The sequence below is a fragment of the Camellia sinensis genome, chromosome 5 (assembly GCF_055761805.1).
Source record: "Camellia sinensis isolate YWXY chromosome 5, ASM5576180v1, whole genome shotgun sequence".
Taxonomy (NCBI): domain Eukaryota; kingdom Viridiplantae; phylum Streptophyta; class Magnoliopsida; order Ericales; family Theaceae; genus Camellia; species Camellia sinensis.
This window is the reverse complement of record NC_138965.1, coordinates 147007951-147033449: the sequence shown is the minus strand read 5'-3', so window position 1 is coordinate 147033449 and position 25499 is coordinate 147007951. Positions and strand designations below refer to the sequence as shown.

At 32.9% G+C, this 25499-nt stretch overlaps 2 protein-coding genes across 4 annotated transcripts; one reads left to right on the top strand and one right to left on the bottom strand.

Moving 5' to 3' along the window:
* Window positions 1-5159: 5159 nt before the first annotated feature.
* LOC114288351 (putative RNA helicase SDE3) lies at window positions 5160-13554 on the top strand. Of its 3 annotated transcripts, none has more exons than XM_082869974.1 (6): window positions 5160-5379; window positions 6705-7518; window positions 7609-7782; window positions 8973-9288; window positions 9915-11047; window positions 13146-13554. In XM_082869974.1, exons 2-6 carry the CDS (start codon window positions 6754-6756, stop codon window positions 13281-13283), a joined length of 2526 nt encoding a protein of 841 aa, XP_082726100.1. In that variant the 5' UTR covers window positions 5160-5379; window positions 6705-6753; the 3' UTR covers window positions 13284-13554. The 3 variants fall into 3 exon arrangements, with proteins under 3 accessions (XP_082726100.1, XP_082726101.1, XP_082726102.1); XM_082869975.1 differs by having other exon boundaries at window positions 5243-5379; window positions 6716-7518; XM_082869976.1 differs by lacking the exon at window positions 5160-5379 and having other exon boundaries at window positions 6096-7518; window positions 9915-10241; window positions 10362-11047.
* A 222-nt stretch (window positions 13555-13776) lies between these two features.
* On the bottom strand, window positions 13777-16991 carry LOC114298268 (receptor-like protein EIX2). Its single transcript, XM_082869973.1, has one exon. It carries the CDS (start codon window positions 16950-16952, stop codon window positions 13830-13832), a length of 3123 nt encoding a protein of 1040 aa, XP_082726099.1. The 5' UTR covers window positions 16953-16991; the 3' UTR covers window positions 13777-13829.
* Between the last annotated feature and the right edge of the window lie 8508 nt (window positions 16992-25499).

The following is a 25499-nucleotide window of genomic DNA, read 5'->3' as shown; positions in this document are numbered from 1 at the left end:
AAATTATTGGAAACCAATAGTTGAAATGAATGGTTTAGACTTAAGAAGACCCAGCCTCAATGTCTTAACTGATGACTAGAAATCCATGCTAGAGTTAGCAGACCAAATTAAGGATCTCGAGATGAAATTAAAACTCCTATAAATATGTTATCAAAATCAGAAAACAGAAGAAATAGTTCCAATTGAACATTACAGTATGCAAGAAGTTCTTAACCGCATGCAAATTTCTCAATCAATTGAAAAACCAGTAACTATCCAAGATTTAAAAATGGAAATTAATGTATTAAAAACAAAATTAAAACACCTTCAAACAGCTAACCAATCGATTCTTAATGATATTAAAAAAATTAATAGTCAACTTAAGGATAAAGGACAAACTTCAAAACAAAAGAAAAGTCAAGATAAACCAGAAAATCAGTATTTACTGCTTATAAATCAAATTACCTTCCAGAAATGGTATATCAGAATCACTTTTATAATAAAAACTGATTTTATTATTAAAGATTCCATCGCCTTTATTGATAGTGGTGCTAACATGAATTGTATTCAAGAAGGATTAATTCCTACTAAATATTTTCAGAAAACCACTCAATCGTTAACCAATGCAAGTGGTAATTAGTACCAGAAGCTTTCATCTGTAATCAAGGCATATGGCTTCCCACTTCTTTTGTCCTTATCAGAAACATGTCTCAAAGCATTATCTTAGGGACTCCATTTCTGTGTTTACTAATGCCTATCACCAAGATAGATTCCATAGGCATTTACACAACCATCAGTAATCAATCTATTATCTTTGAATTCATAATAGAACCTTATACCAAAAAATTAGATCAAATCAAAGATCTAGTCACATTTAAAGAAAAACAAATTATTTTTCTTCAAACAGAAATTAATTTTCTCACTATTGAGCAAAGATTACAACAGTCGTCTTTACAGAATAAAATTAAATTAATTGAAAAAGAATTTCAAACAAAAATCTGTAGTGAAATTCCAATGCTTTTTGGGAAAGAAAAAAACACATAGTTTCTCTTTCGTATGAACAAGACTTTGATGAACGATTCATCCCAACCAGATCTCGCCCTAGTCAAATCAAAAAAGAATATTTAGATATGTGTAAAACCAAAATTCAAAATCTCCTCCATAAGAAGTTAATCAGAACTAGCCATTCTCCTTGGAGTTGTACAGCATTTTACGTTAATTAAAATGCAGAAATTGAAAGAGGTATGCCTAGATTAGTTATTAATTATAAACCACTTAATGATGCCTTAAAACAGATCAGATATCCTATCCCGAATAAAAAATATCTTCTTGATAGATTACAAGATACAGTCATATTTTCTAAATTTGACTTAAAATCAGGATGTTGGCAAATACAAATTGCAGAACATGATAGATATAAAACTATGTTTACTGTACCTTTTGGGCATTATGAATGGAATGTTATGCCATTTGGTTTAAAAAATGCACCATCATTTACTCCTAATACATAATTTTTTATCTGTTATATTGATGATGTTCTTGTTTCTCCTCATCAATAGACCAGCATCTTAAACATCTTAACATTTTTAAGCATATTATCCGAAATGGTTTAATTATATCTACAGCAAAAATCAAACTTTTTCAAACAACAGTACGTTTGCTTGGTCATAATATTCATAATGGAACTATTATACCAATTGACAAAAGTATAGAGTTTGCTTCTAAATTTCCAGATGAAATAAAAGATAAAACTCAATTATAGAGATTTCTCGATAGTCTAAATTATATTTGAGACTATTATCATCAGTTATCTCAGGATGCTGCTATCCTTTACACCAGATTAAAGAAAAATCCTTCTCCATGGACAGATGCACACACTGCTACAATGCAGAAAATTAAAACTAAAGTAAAACAACTCTTATGTCTGTCTTGCTTTACCAAATCCAGAATGGAAGAAAATAGTGGAAACTGACGCCTCTAACTATGGTTATGGAGGTATTCTAAAACAGTTTAACCCTACCAGTCAAAAAGAAGAATTATTAAGATTTACATCAAGAAATTAGACTAAAGCTGCTCTAAATTATCCAACGATTAAACAAGAGTGTTTAGCAATTGTTAAATGTGTTTTAAAATTTCATGATGATTTATTAAATCAACAATTTTTAATTCGTGTTGATTGTTCAACAGCCAAACAATTATTTAAAAAAGATGTTCTTAATCTTTCTCATAAACAGATATTTGCAACTTGGCAAACTACATTATCAGCATTTGACTTTGATATTGAATATATCAAAGGTGAATAGACCTCTCTACCAGACTTCTTAACCCATGAAGATTTGCAGGGATCATGACCAGTAGAGGTAGTCGTGGCCCAAGTCGTTGGGGCCGAGGTAGGGGCCCTTACCAAAATCCATATACAACAGAATTTCGAGGGCTACAAGCCTCTAATAGTAATAAAGGGGAATCCTCTAGTCAATCTGCTAAGGATGTCCTCCTTACTCCTGAACAGTACATTCCTAACAGTAATTCCTCTAGTCAATCTGCTAAGAATGTCCTTTTTACTCCTGATACCATCTAAGGTGCTTGAACAAGGGTTTAGGCTTAGTACGTCTGTCAACGCTTTACAAGGAAACAATCCTATATGCTCTCTCTACAACATGGATCTATACCTAAACACGACTTGGGTGACATCCCACTAAACTTAACCCAATTCTACCCTTACAAAGCACAAACCCAAGAATAATACTTCTTTTTTTTTTTTTTACATTATTACAATTAGTACTAGCATTATTATTATATTAGATGCAAATTCCTACATATATGGTCTCATGATTTACTGTTGAGGTGGGAGAGATCAGTTAGTGGCCGCTAAGTGGCAAATCTGTTCTTGGATCCGCTGTTCAGTTAAGCTTATCTGTTTATTAATAAATTCTAATTGCTGGTTAATGTTGTAAATACCAAACGTGCAGGTGGTTTGTGTACGAATTACGACGTTGGAGATAAAATTCTAATACTTCATGTAATTCAACAAGTAAATTTACAGATATACATAAATATGAAAGTAAAGAAAAAAATACTTACAATCAGAGTCTTCAAAACAGCATAGTTCGTCAATACTTAATTTATACATCATAAACTGAGGAATTTTACAAGAGGGAAAGAGAGATACACTCTAAAGCACACTGAAAGAGAAAAAAAAATTAATTCTAAAACCCATTCTGCCTCAACAAGGGTTTTGCTATCCCTTATATAGACAAAAGAAAAAATAAGATAAGATAAGGTAAGGACATGTGGCGTGTCCTTGTTGGTTGGAGTCAATCGTCCATATCCTCAAGGCTGGGTGGAAATCTCATGTAACTCAGTAATCCTTATCTCCTTTGTCCTGTTATTGACAGCTGGGTGGTAGTTACTGGATGGCCGACAGAGCATCTGCTTTGCGAAAAGTAAAATACTGTTGGTTGTCGTTTTGTGTCGACACTCCTAAAAAATCTTTGCTGGTGGGGGACAAAGACTCATGCTTTGCCTTTTTCTTTTTTATCTTTTTCCTTGTCAATCTTTTCAGCAATCATACTGGCAAGTGAATCCCAAAAATTACCAAAGTTGGGTTCATTATCTACAGGGTCCTGTGATTCTCCAGCTAGAACAACAAATTCATTTTCACCCTGGTCTGGATCGTCCTGGTCTTGACTGCTAGTCACGGATTTCATGGAGGTGTCGCCACTGGAAATAGTTTGAAGAAATTGTTCCTTCATGAAATCCATCCTTTTGATAACTAGTTATGTTTCTGACAAATTGGGATATTTTTGGCATAATTCTATTTGGATTTGTAAAAAATGGTTTTGAATAACCGGTTGGCTGGGAATTGTTTTGGGAACAGCATCCCAGCAAACTTGAGAGTGTGCCTTAATTTTCTGGACAGTTTCTGGTAATCGCACTGAACATCCCATTTCCATATCCATGGAATACTAAAACGGATGGTAAAATGAACCAAGGGTTTGGTCATAATAGAAATATCTTTATGTCCTGGTAAATGAGAATAAGTAATTTGCCATTCATTAAAATCTTAACGGATAGATACTGGTAAAACTTCAAGTTATAACCCAAATTTATCCCACCAAACGAGAAACCCAATTAGGTAAATCATTTTTGAGAACATCGGGACAAATACGGATAAACCAAAAGTGATTGCGAATGGGATTCTGGTAGTAAAAAGCATAAGTAAATGCATTGATATAAGCCCAATAACTATAACGAGTTTCCCGGTTACAAATGTCAAGTTGACGAGTGGAATGCGGATGAATGCCCCATGTAGAAATGGGCATGATATTGCGGATCGTTGTTTTACTGAATTGAATGGGACTGGCAGTCTTGGAAGGATCATGCAGAGTATGCTTGATTTCCATGGCAGCAGTCTCAATGAGTATCTGTTCATAAATATAGCGGTATTGATCAAAATGGGGAGGAAATTGTTGGGTCGTAAGATCACGACACTTAATTTCCCATGGATCAGTCATCCATTTTTCATATGCTGGTTCAATACAAAGAACGGTTTCTTCAGTAATACTGTTAGGAATGTACTGTTCAAGAGCAAGGAGGACATCCTTAGCAGATTGACTAGAGGATTCCCCTTTATTACTGTTAGAGGCTTGTAGCCCTGGAAATTCTGTTGTATATGGATTCTGGTATGCCTCGCCCCCAACGACTTGGACCACAGCCACCTCCTACTGGTCATGATCCCTACAAATATTTCTAACATCATTAAAAAATGTTAATTAATTTGATGATTTATTGATAAAAACGGTCATTTGTTATGAAAACGTCAGGGGGCAGGATATAATTTCTAGAAATATAAGGGCCAATGTGTATTTTAAGTAAATTTCAGAAGGTGTATTTGTAATTTATCTATTTTTTTATATAAATATTTTACATTTTAAGTGCATCTAATTTAGGTACATCTTGAAAAAAAAATATTAAAATATTTTTTTTATTAAAGATAACAAAATATGAAAAAGACAAAATAGAAAAATAAAAAATTGTATTTGAAAATTCAAAACTAAACAATTTTTTTCCTTGCTTTTTCTTTTATTTAAAAAAAAAAAAAAGAAAGAAAAAAAAAGAGTGGTTGCCAAACAGGGACTCTGTAAATTGATATAACATATTATTCGTCCGAACAAAAATGTGAAGAGCATTTTCACCTGTCTCTGCATGCAAAACTAAACCCAAAACTCACCCTTCTCATGACTTTCCATTTTCTCTCATCTGTAAATTTTGACTGTTGTACTCCAAACTCATCTTTACTCTGTTTACACATCTGGGTTCTCTTTATTTTCAACCACTTTCTCTTTGGTTCCCTCAACTTTCCCTCCACCAGAAACCATTTTCTTCAGCTTCTGATCAAAGGTATGAATGATATCTTTCTTTTATGTCTTTGAGCTGCATCATAGATTTTTATCATTTGTGTTTATGGCTTCTTCTTCCTGAAATGTTCTGTAAAATCTGATATGTTGAATGTGGGAGTTCAATCAGCTATTCAATTTTTGGTTTTGTTTAAAATTTTTATTCAGGGTTTGGAGATTCAACCCACATAGCTATGGCCACTTCATTTTGTTTTGTAGCATTAACCCATTGACCATTGGTTCAATGGTCAAGACTTGACCTAATAATCTTGAGGTTGTGGGTTCAAGTCTTGGGCCACCACTTTGTGCATTATGCCAAAGATGAGATGTGTACTCAATCTTTCTCCTCCCACACATATTAATGTATACTAATTGGGCGTCATTTTTTATTTTTTTTAGCATTAAACTAGAAATCCCTGATATTGGATGGAACTTGAGTGTAGCTCAAATCTAAGTAGTCATATTCAAATGTTTGAGCTTTTAGGTTTCTAGGGGGAGATATTTCAGATTCGAATTTATGAAAAAGTGCCAAAACACCTGATTGTGCTAACCTATTCACTAGTGAGTGCAACAAAAAAAGAGAGGGTTATTTAATGATGTTTGGGCTATGACATTAGTTATACAAGTCTCAATTTTGGGATGATAACTGTTATGCCTAACTAATGATTTTACTCTTTCCTTCTAGACCTGTAATCTTGTTTTTTGTTTATGTTTATGTTTTTTTTTTTTTTCTTTCTGATTTTTTGCTTTCATGGGTTAACTTTTTGTAACTTTTGTGGGTTCTTTAATATAGATGGTATGTATGGTTGTGTTATTACCTTTCATTACATTAATTTCCAGCAAACAAGTATAGTTTCCATTCTTGGTATTTGATCACAAGTTTCTTAGCCTGACAATGGCATCAGTTTATAGTCGGAATGAAAAATGACAGCGAATTTATTAATGTGGGTTCGATATATTTGTGTCTAATGATAAAAATAAAAATAAAAATCTGCTAAACATCTGTTTATGTATAACACAACTCTAGTGGGAATAGTTGAAAATGATAGCCAACAAATGAATCTCTGTTTATCTTCTTATTCTTCTTCTCTCTCCTCTTTCTATCTCTCTCTGTTTTTTAAGGTTGTCTGATCATCTAATTATCCTTGGCCTATGAAAATTATGTGCTAATTCAGGAGCTTTTGCTCACGGGGCTATATTTTTCATTAGAGATTATAATCCGGAACAGAACAAGATACAAACATTCTAGAGATGGATTGTTTTATTATCATTTTATAGAATTTACTACAATCATAAATTTTGTTCAGTGTGTTTATTTACTATTCTTAGTGTTTGATCAGCATTCTAAGAACCTGGTTGGTACAAACATCAAGTAACAATGAGTTTGATTGGAAGGGAACGGTGTGATGATGATTTCTCCGTCATTGGAGACAAGGGAGAAATCGGATTTCTTGACTTTGAGGATGACAAATCTTTGTGTGCTTATGACCCAAATGAAGAGGGTCCGGTTCTTATCTCCATTCCATTTCCCTTCATACGAGGAAAGCCTCTGTCTGTTTTTGTTGGAGAAACTTCCGTGCATCCAATTACCATACAAAACACAACAAGTGAACCGGTGGAACTCTGGGGAGTCAACTTTTTCTGTTCAAATCCGGCAGATTCGTTCACTTTATCCCTCCTCAAACCACCTTCAGTCAATTCAGATGCAGACTACATTCAAGACTTTTTGGAGGGATTTTCTCTCGAGGATAGAGTTCTTCAGCCACTCCAGACTCAAACTATTTGGTTATCTTGCAAACCGAAAGACATTGGTCTGCACACATCCGTGGTACATTTTGATGTAGGAGATGAAAGGATTGAACGGGTAGTTTTTGTATTGGCTGAAGACAAGATCTCGCGGTCCTTGGCTTCAAAGAAGCCTTATTCAAGATTTCCGAGAAGAAAACAATTTGCCACTAATGAGTCTGCTAAGACGAAAACCCGAGGGCTAGATTATAAACTTCCTCTGTTTGAAATTCCAATGGGCGTTAGAGAGCTAGTGGAGAATAAGCAAGTCCCTGAGGTTATTACACAAGGTCTTATGAAGGAGAACTATGCTACTTACTTCAATGCATTGCTTAACATGGAAGAGCTACATTTGGAGGTGAGTTCTAAATTCTAATGGTTGGTGAGTTAAATGGTATGGTATGGCCTTGTTATAGATGTTGGGTCTAAAATTGTTGTTATTTTTCAGAAAGAAATGAGGTGTCATGACATGGAGCGCATTACCATGAGGAGGAAAGGGGCTAATTTGTTGGCACTCGCAGTTCCTGGGCTCGCTGAGAGAAGGCCTTCGCTTGTGCATGGTGATTTTGCTTTTGCAATGCTTGCCTTTCAAGGTGAAAATGATACTTCTCCTCCATACCAGGTTAGCCATTGCTGATTACTAATTGAAAACAAAACAAAAACAAAAAAATAATAATAATAATAAATAAATAAAGGAAAGAAAAATCCATTTGGTAGAGCTTTGCAATTTTAATTCCACCACTTGGTTTGCACGTGGTGTTTGGTTATAGATTTCAAAAATTAGTTTTACACTCACTTTGAAAACACGTCTACCCGGTCATCCTCCTAGATGTCCCTCCGGACATCCGGCCAGTTGAACGGAACAGTGTCGTGTTTTTTTTTTTTTTGCACCTGTTATTTTTATATTTTAAATAAAAAAATATTTTAGAAATTTTTTATGAGTTTTGAATAGAATTTTAGATTGTGTGTTTGGTTATGAGTTGTAAATTTTTTAATCAAATATCGTGTTACATCACTCAATTCAAAACTCTTTTCACAACTCATAACTAAACAAATTTTGTACACTCAAATCATAATTTCAAAACTCACAAACTCAAAATACAACTCTATTCTCAAATCATAATTCTAAAACTCTACCAAACGCAAAGTGTTTTTTGTGTCCCTTGGAACTTCCTTTTTTCGTTGTTGAAATTCATCAGCTTATGCTTGAACATGCCGCATAAATTTTGTTGCTCTACTTCTTTATATGTAATGAATTCCACGCAGCCCAAAACCCATTTTACTTAATCGGGTACAGAGCTTTATATAGAGCCTACAAAAATATGCGACTTTTATTGATTTTCTTGCTACCATTTTTTCATAACTCAATTTTGGGATTTGAATTGATGATTATTTAAGTTTTCTTTATGCTCTTTACCCCTGAAATTCAAGGATAGCTGCACTGATAAATTGTCTCTGTCAATCTGTTTGTCCATGAATGTTTTTGAACCAATGTGAAGTTTGACCAATTTAGTGCATAAAACTTTCATGTAAGAAAAAATTTCATCTGTTTTACTAGCTTTTTTCTTCTATGGATTAGATAAAACTAGCAAATTTCTTTAATTAGTTTTATGGCACCAGGTTTACTCCCTTGTAAGGAGATTCATGTCCATCTCTTAGGGATCGTTTGATGTCGTCAGTTTCTTCTTTTTTGTTTACATAAAATAGGAAACAAGTTTCAATATCTGATGGCTGGTGAGGAGGGAGGAGAGAGCAATACTTGTGATTTATCTTTTGTGTTTTCAGGCCGGTTTATAAATAACTATTTTGCAGGGCATCATCCACCGTATTGAGGCTGACGATGTGCTTCTGAAGTTCAGCAAGAATTTCCATATGAATTATCAAGTTGGAGTTCTGTACAACATTAGATTTTCATATAATAGGGTGAACATGCGAAGATTATATCATGCTGTCCAAGCAGCAGAGAGTTTAGATACAAATTTTCTCTTTCCATCTCAATCAACAAAAAGATTAATCAAAATGACTCAAATCGTGCCTTTCACACCTCTCAATGAGGAGCAGCAGCGAGCTGTTGAGACGATCCTTGGTTGCGAAGGAGCTCCTCCCTATGTCATCCATGGGCCTCCAGGTCAAGTAACAAAATTTCATTTCTTTGCCATCAAAATGGCTGAAACATTTTTGTTTCTTGAAAAATCAAAACAAAACATTAGTGGAGTACGAAAATCCAAATGCACCATAATGCTACGAAACCGAGTTGTTTCGACACTTATTAGGAATAGCCAAACACAGTAAAGGGGAGATAGAGAGGAGAAGATAAAAAGGCACAATTAAGTCATTTATTCTATTTCTTTATTACCATAATGTACTCTTTACAAAAAGATTGTCATCTCTCTCTCTCTCTCTCTCTCTCTCTCTCTCTCTCTCTCTCTCATCCATGATACATTAGAATTTTACATTTTTTTCATGTTTTTTCTTATAATGAAAGCCCCCCTTCCCCAGCTAGGCCTTTAAACCTTTTCTGTTATGAGTTTTTTATGAGCATCAATCTCCTTATGATTTTAGAGCAAGAAGCGGAACTACATCAACATATTCAATTATTTAATTATTAAGAACGTATTAACATTTATATTGGTTTTAGTTTTTATTTCCAAACATTTTCAAACATTCCCAATTCTTTTGTCATTTTCCTTGTGTTTCTGAAACATAAGCTAACTACGACAACATATTGAAACAAAATTTTGATACTTGCTCCAGGTACAGGCAAAACAATGACTTTGGTGGAAGCAATCTTACAACTATATGCAACAAGAAAAGATGCTCATGTTCTTGTTTGTGCTGCTTCAAACAGTGCAGCGGATCATATCTTGGAGAAACTTGTCAATAATGAAGCGGTTGGGGTCAAAGAGAACGAGATTTTCAGGCTAAATGCAACTAGCCGGTCTTATGAGGATGTTCAAGCTAATAACATTCGCTTTTGCTTTTTTGAAGATTTCATTTTCAAATGTCCACCGCTCATGGCCTTAATGCATTATAGGGTCATCATCTCCACCTATATGAGTTCATCACTACTTTACGTAGAAGGTATTTGTTGCGGCCACTTCTCACATGTCTTCTTAGATGAGGCCGGCCAAGCTTCAGAACCAGAAGCCATGGTTCCTATATCCAATCTTTGTGAATGCGAAACTGTTGTCGTTCTTGCAGGAGACCCCATGCAACTAGGCCCGGTAGTATATTCCAAAGATGCAAAGGTTTTCGGGTTAGGAAAATCTTATCTGGAAAGACTTTTTGAATGTGAATATTACCACAACAGGGATGAAAGTTTCATCACAAAATTAGTGAGGAATTACCGTTGTCACCCTGCAATTCTACACGTACCTTCGAAGCTATTCTACAGACAGAAATTGCTTGCGTGTAAAGAAGATACCTCTTCTTTGAAATGTTGGCTAAGCCTCCTTCCTAACAAAGAATTTCCTGTTCTCTTCATTGGCATTCAAGGCTGCGATGAGAGAGAAGGCAACGATCCGTCATGGTTTAATCGAATTGAGGCAAGCAAGGTTGTTGATATTGTAAAGAAGCTTAGAGGAAGTGAAGGTCTAAGGGAGGAAGATATTGGGGTAATAGCACCTTATAGACAACAGGTGGTGAAGATAACAAAAGTATTGGAATCATTTGATATGGGCAGTGTTAAGGTTGGGAGTGTTGAGCAATTCCAGGGACAAGAGAGAGAAGTTATAATTGTTTCAACTGTGAGGTCAACAGCCAAACACAATGGGTTTGATAAAACCTATTGTCTGGGTTTTCTTAGAAATCCGAGGAGGTTTAATGTTGCGGTTACTAGGGCGAAGTCCTTGCTTATCATAGTTGGGAACCCACACATTGTCAGTAAGGTACTTTATGTTGTTTATGTATCCGTCATATTTTAAGCTTGGGTAAACTACACTTTTCACCCTGTAATTAGTCCAAAATTTCCCTTTGGACTTTATTATTTCAATTTGAACAATGTTAACTCCATACTTCAAGCCCAGTTTCAATTTGTTGCTTCCATCCAAATTGGATGTTGAACTCACAATATTGTAATACGTGAGGAGTACACAAACCATTTTGATGATAATTTTGACCGAATGGTCAAATTGGAACTTGATTTAAAGCCTTGGGTTAATTAACATTGTTCCAATTGAAACAATAGTGACCAAAGTGAAATTTGGGTCAAACTATAGGGCCGGAAAGTGTAATGGCCAAGTTTGGCGAGTTGAAAAAAAACTAAAAAGTCAAAAAGTTACTCAAAAAGTTAAAAAATTATCACTATTCAACAAAAGTCAAAAATTACGGCTGCACAACTTCCAATCCTAATTTTCCCTTACATACTAATTTATACAATATTTTAATACACATTTTTCCCAAAAAAGTCAAAAAGTTAACCCAAACATCCATATTTTTTTCCTTAATTTTTTAGTCCAAAAAGTGCACTTATTTAGGATATTGTCTCTTTATTAGATAATATTCTCTTTGACATTGTATGTTTGTGATGGTAAGTTCAAGAATTTTCTAGCGAAAAGTCTGTTTGGATTAAGCGATGGTAGTCAAAGAAAAATAGATTAAAACTTTGATTGTTCATTTTCCAGTAGGCAGGGAAGAGAAATTTTCACTTATTTTTCAACTGAGCTTTTCTTTTTCTAATACCAAAACAACATAGATTGTTGTTTTGAAGGACTTTCTGTCTTCTTCTTTTCTTTTCTTTTTCCCTGTAATTGAAAGGCACAAACATGCACGCACAACCACACAAAATTTAGGTTACTATGAACATCACTGCAATTGTCCATTGGTTAATAAATTTTCTTTGCCAAATGTAAAATCACTACGAAATCCACGTTATCCATATGTTTAATGACTATATATGGTAGAAATTTCGATATTGATACCTAGTATTTATTACTTTCATTATACTTCAATATCTTGAAATTTTTTCAAGCTTCAATATCAGCATTTTACGGTCAACATATTTTTAACATGTGGATCCCTTATATTTGTGAATATTGTATTTTGCTAGCTACTGATGCATCTGTAGTACTTTATGGTACTTGAAATCTAACATCCATGGTAATGGAAAACTATAAGCTTGAGTAATTTTCACAATCAAAGAAAATTGTACCATACACTCCAACAATTTGGTATCAAGTTCCCTCTATCATTTATCTTTAGGCCATGTTTGTTTGGGTGGACATGAGTTTGGGATTGGACTAATAGTCCAATAAAATTATTAATTCAATATTTGGTTAAACTATGGACTAATTATTTTAAACTTGACTATTAATTAAGATATGATACATAATCCAACGGATTCGTAATCCTAGGACTATTAGTCATGGGAATGCTAATCCAGTCCGCCCAAACAAACATGGCCTTAGGGTACATAGTTTATCTTTAGAACTCTTTCCTTTTTTTTCATTTTTTTAAGGGTATCTTATGTTTAGAACTTTGTTACTATAGTTTGTGAATGTCGTTAAATTGGCACGAAATTTTTAGAGTATATAGAAAGCTGGGAATATGAGTTTATCGAAGGAACTATCCAGACTCTCTAAAGAACATAAACTGGTAATTTTATTATGTATGATTGCATGCTCGTTGACCTGCATGCAGTTTGACCTTGGGATGGTTATTTTTTCCCTCATTAACATTGTTCATGCAATCTACTTGCATCAATCTTGTTTTTGTTTTAGTTGATTCCAATCTGAGTTGGAGAGTGGACTATTTGAAAAGAGTAATGCTGCTAGGACCGAAAATTGAACCGAATTTTGTATTCTTGCAACTTCATTTAGTGATATATATTGATGTGGGTAGAATTTTGTCTAAATTACCATTATTCCTATCATATTATTCTACTGGGTCTCATTTCAAATACCAAAGTTTCATTACTTGTTTTGACGTTTAGTGTAGTAATATGTTAGTAGAGTATGTCGCTGAGACGGTAGTCATATGTGTTTGCAGGATCCGTATTGGCACAAGCTTTTGTGGCACTGTTTTGACAACAACTCCTACCAAGGCTGTCCTCTCCCAGAAAGACGATATTATGCATACAAAGAGCCTAATTTGGAAGACAATTGGAATTATGAAGGAGGTACCTAAACATTTAACAAAAGGACATGAACGGATATCTTAATTTCCTCCTCAGTCTGTTAAGAATGAAACTGAATAATTGGCAACAAGGTTTTTCAATTTCTTGAACTACAAATTCCTAATTAAAAGATTAACTGCTTGAATATTATATATATGACAAGTATGGGATAAAATGTGTTCTATTCTACGGTATGCTCTTTAAGATATTATGATTGAAAGCAAGTTGAAAACAAAGTTTTATGTAGAACTTATATATATACACACATTTCATTTTTTATTGTGTTTGGGGTTTTAGGGGAAAACTACTCCATGGTCCGGCTCTGAATTTGCTATAATTTTCAAATTTAAAGCAATTTTTCTTTTAGAAGTTTTTCGACTTCTCAAATAATTCTTAGACTTTTCATTTTACACAAAATCATAAGCTACTTATTGACAAAAACTTTAACCATGATATGGAAACTTTCATTATAAAATCACAAGAACTTTATGCATAAAGAAGACATTCCAAGAAAACAAATTTATTCATAATATTTAGAAGGCACAAATAGAAGACTTCTACATGACTTGTACAATGTAAACACATTTACTCACATAGAGCAACACAAGTCTAGTCCAGACATTATCTAGAAATCGAAAATATGCATACCTGCATGACTTAACGAACAATATAGGAGCAGAGACGCCCCAAAAACCAACCGCAAATCCTAAAGCCATAAACACATAAAACCAATCCACTTCAGATCTAGCACATCCGTTATCTCCTTCATTCCCCTCAGGTGTTTTGCCATTATTGCTACAATTCTTTGTGAGTGGAGGTCCACAAAGCTTGTTGCCGGTGAAGCTAGAAGCGTGGAAGCTCTGGAGTTGAGCACTCGATGGAATTTTTCCAAACAAGTTATTATAAGACAAATTCAAGTAACTTAAAAAGTTCAAACCTGACATGCTTGGAGGAATTTCACCGTAGAGTTGGTTTCTGGATAAATCAAGAGATTCCAACAACCCCATGTTACCTATATTCTTTGGAATCACACCAGTTATATGATTTCCGGACAAATTCAGAAAACGCAATCCTTGGAGGCTAGTTAGTTCCACAGGGATCTTTCCAGATATGATGTTGTTCGAAAGGTCCAAGCTAGTCACAAGAGAAAGAGTCTTGTCATATTGATATATACTTCCTTTTGTCACCAAAACTTCATTCTCTGAGTAATCTTTGCTACCAAAGGGAGCAGAAGCAACAATAGAAATAACAGAAGGAGAAGGAGAAGGAGCAGCAGAAGGAGCATTTTCATACATGGGATTTTCATTTGCAATAGAATGCACATGTTTTTCTTTTCTTACCATGGCAATAAAATTGTTGATACACCATGGTATTGCTCCAGAAAAATTGTTGTTAGCAAGATCCAAGACTTGAAGATGGGAGAGGCGACAAAGTTCTGGAGGTATTATGCCATCTAACTTATTTGAACGAAGGGTAAGAACAATCAAATATGGAAGCCTTTCCGCCATCCATGTAGGTATGCTTCCATGAAACTCATTCTCACCGAGGTCAACCAACACTAAACTCATACAATTTTGTAGAGATGAAGAAATTTCTCCCGAGAGATGGTTGTTGCGCAAATGTAATGATTGCAAACCTCCTAAAAGCCCCATGGATCTTGGGATATTCCCTGTTAGATTGTTGTTTCCCATTTCTATGATTTTTAGTGATTGCCAACTCATCCAACAATCAGGAATTTCACCTGACAGAAGGTTTTCTCCTAAATCAAGAAATACCAGATTTTGTTGTTTGTCCTTCTTTTCACATAGGAAGTGGGAGATATCCCCAGAAAATGAATTGTTGGAAAGATCAAGGTCATACAAATCGGAAGAAATATGGGGTAAAAGACCATTAAAATGGTTGGAATTCAAGTAAATATTTTGGCCTTCAAGAGGAGCAAGAAGATATGGAATCTCACCATGGATTTGGTTGTGGGAGAGATCTAGAAAATAAAGGGAGGAAGATAAGTTCCAAAACCAAATTGGTATGGCATCTAATATTCCAGTGTAGGCCAGGTCTAGGTCCTCAAGGCCCTTTTGTGATTGGAGCCACGTGGGGAACCTTGGGCCCAAATGCCATGAAGCAAGTTTTATTTCTTTAAGTTGAAAAGGAGGGATCCAGTCAGGACTCACCTTTAAAGTCAACCGGTTTCCAGAGGCATATAATTTCCTCAGATTGATGAGATTGGCGAAGTGAACTTCTGACACAATGCCTTCCAACAAATTATTAGACACATCAAGAGTTTTCAGCTTTGAAAGTTGTCCAAAACTTTGGGGAAGAGTTCCATTTAGTTGATTTCTTTGTAAATCCAATATTTCTAACAATGCCAATCTTCCTATAGTGGTTGGAATGGAACCAGAAAGCAAATTATCCCTGAGACTAAAGTATCGCAAATTTTTAAATTGTTCAAATTCATCAGGTAAATGACCAGAAAGATGATTCCCAGACAAGGACAATGTCTCCAAAGCATATACTACACATTTAGATGAACTTATAAGCAATTCCCCGGTAAAGTTGTTGAATGACAGATCAACAAAACTCAAGTTGCAAAGATTTCCCAAGAATTTTTGTAGCCTTCCCTCTAGTTTATTACTAGATAGATCAAGATGTTGAAGACTGGTCATGTTGGACAAAAGCAAAGGAAATGGACCCTCAAGTTCATTATTTGATAGATCAAGAAATTCAAGACTGGTCATGTTCTGGAAGACTTTAGGAAATGGACCTTCAAATCCATTTTCTCTAAAACCTTCAAGCCTGCCTACAAAAAAATTCATGCGTAGATCAAGAGAAACGAGGCTACTAAGGCTAAAGATCCACCTGGGTATTACAGAGTAAAAGTAGTTCAATGAAAGATCTAGGACGACAAGAGATGTAAAATTAACATCGAGTAGATGAGGAATGCGATCAAGTTCGCAACTAGACAAATGTAACTCTACTAAAGAAGGGAGTTCGTTAATTACCTGCAGCCAGTTGGGAGCCTTGGTAAGGTTCACGTAGCTTAGGTCAAGGTGTTCCAAGTGGGAAAGACCAAGAAGCCATTGAAGGTTCTCAACATACATCGAACTAAAATCAAAGCCAAAATCAAAATTTAAACTTTTAAGACTCAGAAAACGTAAACTCGACAGATTTCCAAGTTGATGAGGAATTGATCCTGCAAATCCAGCTTCAGACAAGTTAAGACATCGCAGACTTGCCAGAGATCCAATGAAGGATGGGATTGGTATTCCTCCAAAATCATTCAGACTTAGATCCAAGTACTTGAGGTGCTTCAAATTTAGCAAAGAAGGATTGATTTCACCTCTCAATGCTGACCTCTTAAACCAATAGTCATAAAGCTCATAATCAAAATCAAATGAAGTACTAGGATTTTGAAGATGGAGCTCGAGGACATGGCCAGTTAAGTTGTTGCAAACAACTCCTTCCCACTTGCAGCAATCATCTTCGACTTCCCAAGAATAGAGTCGGTTTGAAGGATCTACTAGGCCTTGCTTGAAGGCAGAAAGAGCTTGTCTCTCACTCTCCATGCACATGACCACATCATGGTTTGCATTGCAGAAGCTAAAATGAACGGATGTTATGGTGAGAAAGACAAAAAGGAAGAAAAGAATTGCAACAGGTTGCATTGATCTATTCATGGTCATGCAAAACCTAACAGGTGGGAGATATATTGTATTGTATTGTCTTGAGATCAATGAAGTAGATATGGCCACTATATATAGAGTGTCCAATTATTCAGCATACGCAGGCCACATGTTACTTTCACTTTTCTCTCCACTCTTAATATATAAAGCGAACAGCTCTATTGGTATATTTGTTACAATTTTTTTCCTTTTAAAAATGCCCACAAAACATGATAATTGTTATAAATTAGCTCCAATTCTCTCCAATTGTTTCAAATAACTACCATAATTACCATATTCAATTTCAAATTGCACACACCTACCTCTAGTGTGTGTTATATATTTACTTACACGAGTTATTCTTATTAGGTCCTATTTGAATTTCCAAAATTGTATTTTTGAGTATCACATCAATGAATAATAGGAGTTTATAAGTTGTGTTAGTTTTTCTTTTTTCTTTTTTTTGGGTTAAATTTCAGAGGAAATTTTAATGGGAGAATTTCAATTCGGTGTAAGATTTTAAAAAAAAATTACAAATAAGTAATAAACTTCATAAATATTAATAATCAAAATTATAAAAAAATTTACAATTTTGTAATTTTTTTTAAAAGGACAATTGATAAGTAATTTTTGCAATTTTAATTTCAAGTGCTCGTTGATATTAACATTAAGAACAATGACAAGACCTTCAACAACTCACCTTTGGTCAATTCACTATTCTTTTCCATAATAATATTTTACAAGAAATTTCTGTTTATTTGTATTTTGAGGAATTCTATACAAATTATTGTGCAAAATCATGGATTCAAACCCATAATAAAGCAGTGAATAAGAGAATAAAAATATAAGCTATGCATCCTTTAGCAGGATATTTACGTTCACGGTGAAAAATAAAACCAAATTCACTTCTCAACCTCTTCATTACTCTCTTTCCTATAACACTTTCTGGAACTTTATTTGTAAATTACAATATATATCACCAAATTTTTTACACCCACAAGGGCCTGAGTGAATCTCTATTTGGGGCTTTTACTCCAAGGCGTTGGTTAATTATCTGCCTCCGTTAAAAATTTGTAACATTTTTAAGTATAAAATAACGGAAAAATTACTCATAAATTCTATTTGGAAAAAAGTTATTTTATTTAGTTTTAGAAGTGTTCTTTCAAATTAATTAGTAATTTTTATTTTGGGTATGTTGTATTTTCTTGATTTGGGGGTTTGGGAGTTTATTTGTTTGTCCTTGTGTGTGATTTTGTTTTGTTTTTTTCTAATGTTGGGTGTGTGTAGGTAAGATAAGTTTTTACGTTTCTATTTTTTTGTAGAGATTTAGTAGAGTAATTTGTGGATGAATGATGTTACCCCATTTGTGGTGTTACTGATGTTCGTTCCTTTTTATGGTGTTCATCTTTATTATAATATTGACATTAGTTAACATTTAAATGACTCAAACCACTAACACTATTGTATCCCTAATAACCATAACAATGTCAAAAAACAGGAGCCATTTCACGTGTACAAACACATATGTTAATACAAACATCACAATGACAAAATGCGGTCAACAAAAACCACAACGTTACATAACACAATCATTGTTTGGCAATACAAAGTTATACCAACTTGTCAAATGACATCTATACATACAAAACCTACAACGGAATAATGACCACACCACCAAAACCCCAATGTACTCCAAACCACGTTACTATTCACATACAACAACAATACGATGTCAACCTATAACAGTATTGACGCAACATTACATATAAAAATAGACAACGATGTTGACAACACAATCAGAATATTTATCAAAGAAGTAAAATAATATCAAAACATATACTTGACGCCATTGCCCACTAACATAATTGCCGCCGACAACGCAATGAGAAGTATACACACGCTAGTTATATGTCGGTAACATTAACCCAACGACAAATTAGTTCTCGATCCTAATCGTTGTATTGACAGAATTGGAGATTTGTACTTCTAGGGTTTTGGAAGAACCAAACGTAAGAATTGGCAACACAAATATAGGGTTTAACGTTGCTAAAATCTAATAAACAACAAACAAAGCAATCTACACCGATTAACATCATGAATCTACAATGTTTCCATCTTTGTCTCTTCCATTTTGATCAGGACATAGGGAAACACAAAAAAAGAATATAATAAGCGTTTTGGGCACAAACGTAATTTTTACATCACCGAATCCCTAATTTACCCATAACATTTGGGAAAATACGCGCTAACACCATGTATAAAAATATCATTACCACTCAAATGGGACTTATCAGTGCATAAAATAGAAGGCAGGACTAAATGATTCAAAAAATTTTGATTTGGGATTTATAGGTACACTATGGAGTTTTTTTTTTTTTTTTTTGGTAAAGTTTTGGAATGTCACATCATACCCGTCACATTGTCACATTTAGAAAAAGTACACTAAAGAATTTTTAATTTTTTTGGAGTGTCACATTGATAAAAGGATATAGATGTCCACCAAAACACTATCAAAATCAAAAATAGGACCACGCGAAAAGAGACTCTCCACTAATAGGACTTAACAGATCAATAGAAAAAATTTAGGACTAATTGAAATATTTATTTCTAAGATGAAATTTATTGATAAATATCCCTTTAAGTAATTTGTATAATTTATTTATACAAAAATTCTATTTACGTATAAATAAATTTATACAAAAACAGAACCACTTGCTTTTGTTTGCTTCGGCGTTTTGTTTGGGTTCGAAGGGAAGTTTCCAAGTCTTGACATCAACCATGGACATCTATATCCAAGACTATTTTAGTAGGTAGGTAGCAATATGTTAAAAGATATTGATTATCTAAAAAAAATAAAAAATAATGAATGTTTTTAATTTTTATTTTCTCATTAATCAGTTTAGCACCTAAGAGTTTTAAGGATTAAATTTTTGTTTTAGAAATAAAAATTTTGTTATAAAAAATATTTGAGAATCAATTTTTTTCATCGTGAGAATAGTCATTAAATATCGTCTCAAAAAGTCAAAAAAAAAAAAAGAAGAAATTTTGCGAATTTTTTTTAAAAAATATTGCTAATAAATACATTTTAGGACAAAATAATTTGATCTCAAAAAATATATATTTTAGAGACAAATTTTGGTCCTAAAAGATAGTAATTTATCATTAAATGACTAATAATGACACTTTTGCCAACAAAAATATTTCGTTTCTAAAAAATAATTTTGTCTCTAAAATTTTATCTTTAAAATCTTAATTTGTCGCAGTGACTTCAATAGTCCCAAACAAATCCTAAATAAGGCCTCCCAGAGCATGTTTCTTAAAGGTGTGTTTGGTTTATAAATTTTGGGAGGAATTTAGAAAATGAAAGGAAAAAAATATGCAAGAGACTATTTTGGTAGGTAGGTAGCAATATGTTAAATGATGTTGATTATCTAAAAATTGAAGAAGAATGAATGTTTTTAGTTTCTATTTTTTCATTAATCAGTCCAACACCTTATAAGAGTTTTAAGGACTAAATTTTTTATTAAAAATTTTGTTGCAAACATTTCATATCTTTTTCCTTTTCACTTTCCAAATTCCTCTCCAATCCTTGAACCAAACACATCATTATAAAGGTAATCCTAAAAGGATTCACTTGTGTATAAATTTTTATTTTATTTTATTTTATTTATCTATAGATACCATTCCTGCAGATCCATGAATATGATTTGTAATTTCTTGTATTTTGTGGGGAAAATGATATTTGCAATTTGTCATGGGTGAATTTCACTAATATTTTTCATCACTTGCATCGTCATGTATACATCATGTTTGTTATATGAATCAATGTAGTAGAACTGTCTTAGTACACGAGTCTGCCGCTATTGTGAGGTGAAAAAAAATTAGATGAATTTTGTGGGGAAAATGATTTTTGTGCCAGATGAATTTCGGTGGGTATTTTTCATCACTTATATCATCATATACATATGTTATGTGAATTAATGTAGGCAGTTTAAAATGCATGTAGCTAATGTCATTTTGCGTAGTCTGAGAGGGTCAGATTCCAAGAGACTAATTGTATTGATCAACGTGAAAATTTTGATAAAATCTGTCTCGCGATATATGACTTTTATTTTGTGGGTTGCATTGTACGAAACTCTAGTCGTTACGAAGTTTGAGGAGTTTCGAGGGTACACAATCTTACTACAACGTTTGAAAATACTTAGGCCATGTTTGTTTGGGTGGACATGAGATTGGGATTGGACTAATAGTCCAATAAAATTATTAATCTGATATTTGGTTAAGCAATTAAAGTACGGACTAATTATTTTAAACTTGACTATTAGTTAAGATAGGATACATAATCCAACAGATTCGTAGTCCTAGACTATTAGTCATGGGAATGCTAATCCAGTCCGCCCAAACAAACACGGCCTTAGTGTGTTTTGCTTGAGTTTTTTGGATTAAATTTTTTGAAAATTGATTTTTTTGATTTTTGTATTTTTTTTGTTTTTAGTGAATATTTTTTAAATTTTAAATATTTTTTTTACTTTTTTAGATGCGCCTTACTTAGATGTATCTAAAAAGTAAAAAAATTGTGAAAAAATATTTTAAAAATTAATAAATACATAAAAATACAAAAAATGTACTGAATTCTTGTATTTTTTTGTATGTTTGGTATTTAGTGAATTTTTAAAAGATTTTTTTAACAATTTTTTTACTTTTTAGATGTATTTATGTTAGCTGTGTCTAAAAAGTAAAAAAATTGCTTAAAATATTTAAAAAATTCAGAAAAAACAAAAAAACACGGAAAATAAAAAAATAAAATTTTCTGAAAAGTATTTTTTGACAAGTGGAAACAAGCAAGGTGAAGAAATTAAAAAAAAAAATGATTTAAAAAACTCTCCCCATATTTGTTTGGGACTAATCTGTGATCCTTGGGAACTCATTTGACACCCAAAATCACAAAATAAAAGCATGACACAGAATCATTCAATTTTTTTTTTTTTTATTTATTTAAAATATACAGTTTGACAATTTCTTTCAAGAAAGGTAACACATCTCAAATATGAACACCCACTGTTAAAATAAAAAATGAATTCAAAAAAAAAAAAAAAAGCGCGTTGCCGCAGTCTTTGAGCAGCAACAGCAATACATTCATTAGCCCCAAATGCTTTCCATAAACAGGTTATATATCATCCAACTCCAGAGTTCGTACACAACAAAATGTCACCTTATTCACATTTGAGAAAGAACTGAGACATTTTAAGTAGTATTCACCGAGATCTCGTGGCAGAGGTGCACTTTGCTGGTCGAAAAATGTGATGTTATGACCAGATGCTGCAATGGCTTTAGAGCCACCGTGAGCTGTGCAAATGAAGTCTGCGAGTTTGGATCACCGAACATTCATAGAAACAAAGAAATTAGTCATAGCAATGTAGATTTTATAATTAATTATTAATAGCAATGCTAGGCATCATGAAAATCTTTTTATGAAAATAATCATAAAAGTTTTGTAACTTTTGGATTACACTTACAATAAAACACCACACACTAATCAAAATAATCTAAGGATTATAAATCTTTCATGATTATTTTCATGAAAAAAATTTCATGATCCTTATTTTTTAACTTTGCCCTTATGAGTTGTTCCCTCTCACATTATTCCAGCATATCTTGTTTCAAATATCAAAATTTCATTATTGTGTGCCGCAAAAACTAATAAATAAAAAAAATTCATAATTTTGTTAGTTTGTATGACATTATCTTTCCATTTTTTATTTTTATTTTGCCTTTTTATTTGTTAATTCCAAGTCTTCCACTTGTTTTTGTTTTCTTCCCCGTTTCTCTTGGGTTTAGACTTTAGAGGTAAGTATAATTATAAGATATAATGATGCTAACCATAATCACTTGTTTTTGATTTCTTCGCCGTTTCTTTTGGGTTAGACTTTAGAAGAAAATTTAATTCTAAGATATAATGATGCTAACCATAATCACTAGTTTTTGTTTTCTTCCCCATTTCTTTTGGGTTTAGACTTTAGAGGAAAGATTAATTGTAAGTCTTCATTGCAAACCAAAATCATTTGTTTCTGTTTTCTTCACCGTTTTGTTTGGGTTAGGAGGGAAGTTTCCAAGTCTTTATTTTCTTTCCCTTTTTTTTTTTCTTCTCCAACAATACCAGTCATATTCAATAACTGGTAAATGGTTGTTAAACGATTTCCCTTATTCATCAAATCACCTCTCAATCACCAAACCATTAAAAAATTTAAATGTAAAATTACAAAACATCGCATTCACATCTGATAGTATATATGTATATATATAAGACTTGTCATATTTAAAAATTAATAAGATACACTATGTCACAAAAAATAGTTTAAAAAAAAAGAAAAAGATTCGGTGTAATAATCTATAACACCCCTCATTTAAATTATAGAAACTAGCATATTATTCGTGCTATACACGAGTATAAATAAGTAATTAAAAATTAGTTTTAAAATTAAAATAATAATATAAAAGTTATTTAAAATATTTTGTAAAAATGATTTATAATCAATTAAATTTTATTAATTTTTATTAGAGTTACACTAAGAGAAGATTTTTATTCTAATATCATTAATTATATGTTCTAAGTTCTTAATAAAAATCCGCATGTCATAATTTAATTGGTAAAATTTAAATAATAAATTACAAAATTTTATTTACAATAAAATATAAATACATTTAATTTTATAAGTTTCGTAATTTTAATTTACCATATGATAGCAATAAATTATATTTTTTAATATACTAATTTTTTCTTATTTTGTAAAACCTAATATTTTTGGGAAGTTGGTAAAAAAAAATGACTTTTTGACTTTTTTTGTGACTTTTTTGGCAAAAAAGTTGACTTTTTTGGTGGCTTTTTTGTGGCTTTTTTTAAAGAACTTGGTAAAAAGCTGGCTTTTTACCAAGTTCCCAAATCGCTCTAAAATTGTTGTCATAACTCTTATGTGAAAATAGAATAGAATCGACTTGTGATGTTGGACTAAATATTAGAAGTAGCCTGAAAGCTAGTTGACTGAATATTTATACCAATGTGGCATTCACTAGTCATTAAAAATTGTCTTGATTATTTAACATGACTTTTATCGGTTTGTAACCGGTATGAGCTAGTTTGAAGTTCCAAAATTAAATTAAAATATTAAAAATGAGTATAGAAAATCTAGTTCGAGTCAAAAAAAAAAAATTTCCAACAATTCTTGGTTTAATAAGACATCTTATTTCAATAACTCAATCTAATAAAAAACAATAATCTTAATTTTTATGGTGCTTTTTGTCAATCAATAAAAAATATTTATAAATATTAAGAGAATTGCATCTGAACAAATTCTAACATAAAATTTTTACTTTAAAACTTTAAGACCTATACATTTTGTTTGATTCTATCTATATCACTAATTTTTGGGGGTTTCATATTTTTTTTTTTCAATGAAATGTCTGTTTGCTATAATGTAAATATATTATAGATTGGAATATCGATACACATAAAATTATTGAACATCAAAAAAAAAATTCTATGGAAAATGTAGATTAATTCCTATATTTTAGTAGTATAAAAATTGAAATTGAAATTTATATTTTAGTTAACTTTCCTTTTCAATTTCTAAATTTAATTTTTTAAATAAATTAATTAACTTTCTTTTTAAAATGTGTAAATCAAGGCACACAAGTTATTTAAATTTTGGGTCATGCTTAAGTGTGCAACCCCCTTAAGGTTGCACACCATATGCAACCCAATTGTTAGCCGTTAGATTACAATAATTGATCAAGACCATTGAATTGTTTAATCGTGAAAAAGTTGAAACCGGGGCAACCGGTTAATGCTTGTATTTGCATGATTGCATCCCACTCACTCTCTGTATTTCGTCTCTATCTCTCTCTGTTCTCCTCTCTGTGTAAGGTTGAGTCAGTGTAACCGTTGATTTCCATTAACAAGGAGAAGCCCCTGTTGGGTTCGTTCCATTGACGAAGCTCTGTAGGGAACAGTATAACGGGCGATTTCCAACAACAACGTAACTAGAAGGCTGTGTTGGTTCCATTGCTGAAGTGAAGCCCTTCTCTCGAACTAGATATGAAGTATGGAGCTGTGTCCCTCTCTCTGTCTCTCTCTCTGTCTCTCAGGCCCGTTCACTTCAGCTATTTTCCCTCAACTAAACCCCCATCCTAACTTCAACCGCTCTACGCTTCGCTCCAACGGAAACCCCTCTATTGGCAGCTAACCTTTCTCTTTCCGTTTCTCAAGCGAGTGTTTGTGTTTGCACAAACAGGTAAACCGTGTGAAAATGTCATGTTTGTGTTTGTGTTAACAATTTTCGGTCATCAAGTAATTGTTGGTAGTAATGTCATGTGCAGTATGGCCCCAGCGGAAGTTAAAAGGGAAGGTGATGATTATGACATTCCAAATGAAGCAGATGACATCCGTTTGATGAATGAAAGTCGGGCAGAACCTGATCATGGTTGCGAAGCTGGTCCGAGCAATGAAGAAGCAACCAACATGAACGTTGAAGATGGCAGAGCCGATGTGAAAAAAGAAATGGTTGACGATGC

Excerpts from the sequence above, each read along its gene's own strand:
- LOC114288351 (XM_082869974.1), top strand. The coding sequence starts at position 6,754 with ATGAGTTTGATTGGAAGGGAACGGTGTGATGATGATTTCTCCGTCATT. Across the intron at positions 9,289-9,914 it reads TGTCATCCATGGGCCTCCAG|GTACAGGCAAAACAATGACT; the intron begins GTCAAGTAACAA and ends TACTTGCTCCAG. Across the intron at positions 11,048-13,145 it reads ACCCACACATTGTCAGTAAG|GATCCGTATTGGCACAAGCT; the intron begins GTACTTTATGTT and ends ATGTGTTTGCAG.
- LOC114298268 (XM_082869973.1), bottom strand. The coding sequence starts at position 16,952 with ATGACCATGAATAGATCAATGCAACCTGTTGCAATTCTTTTCTTCCTT.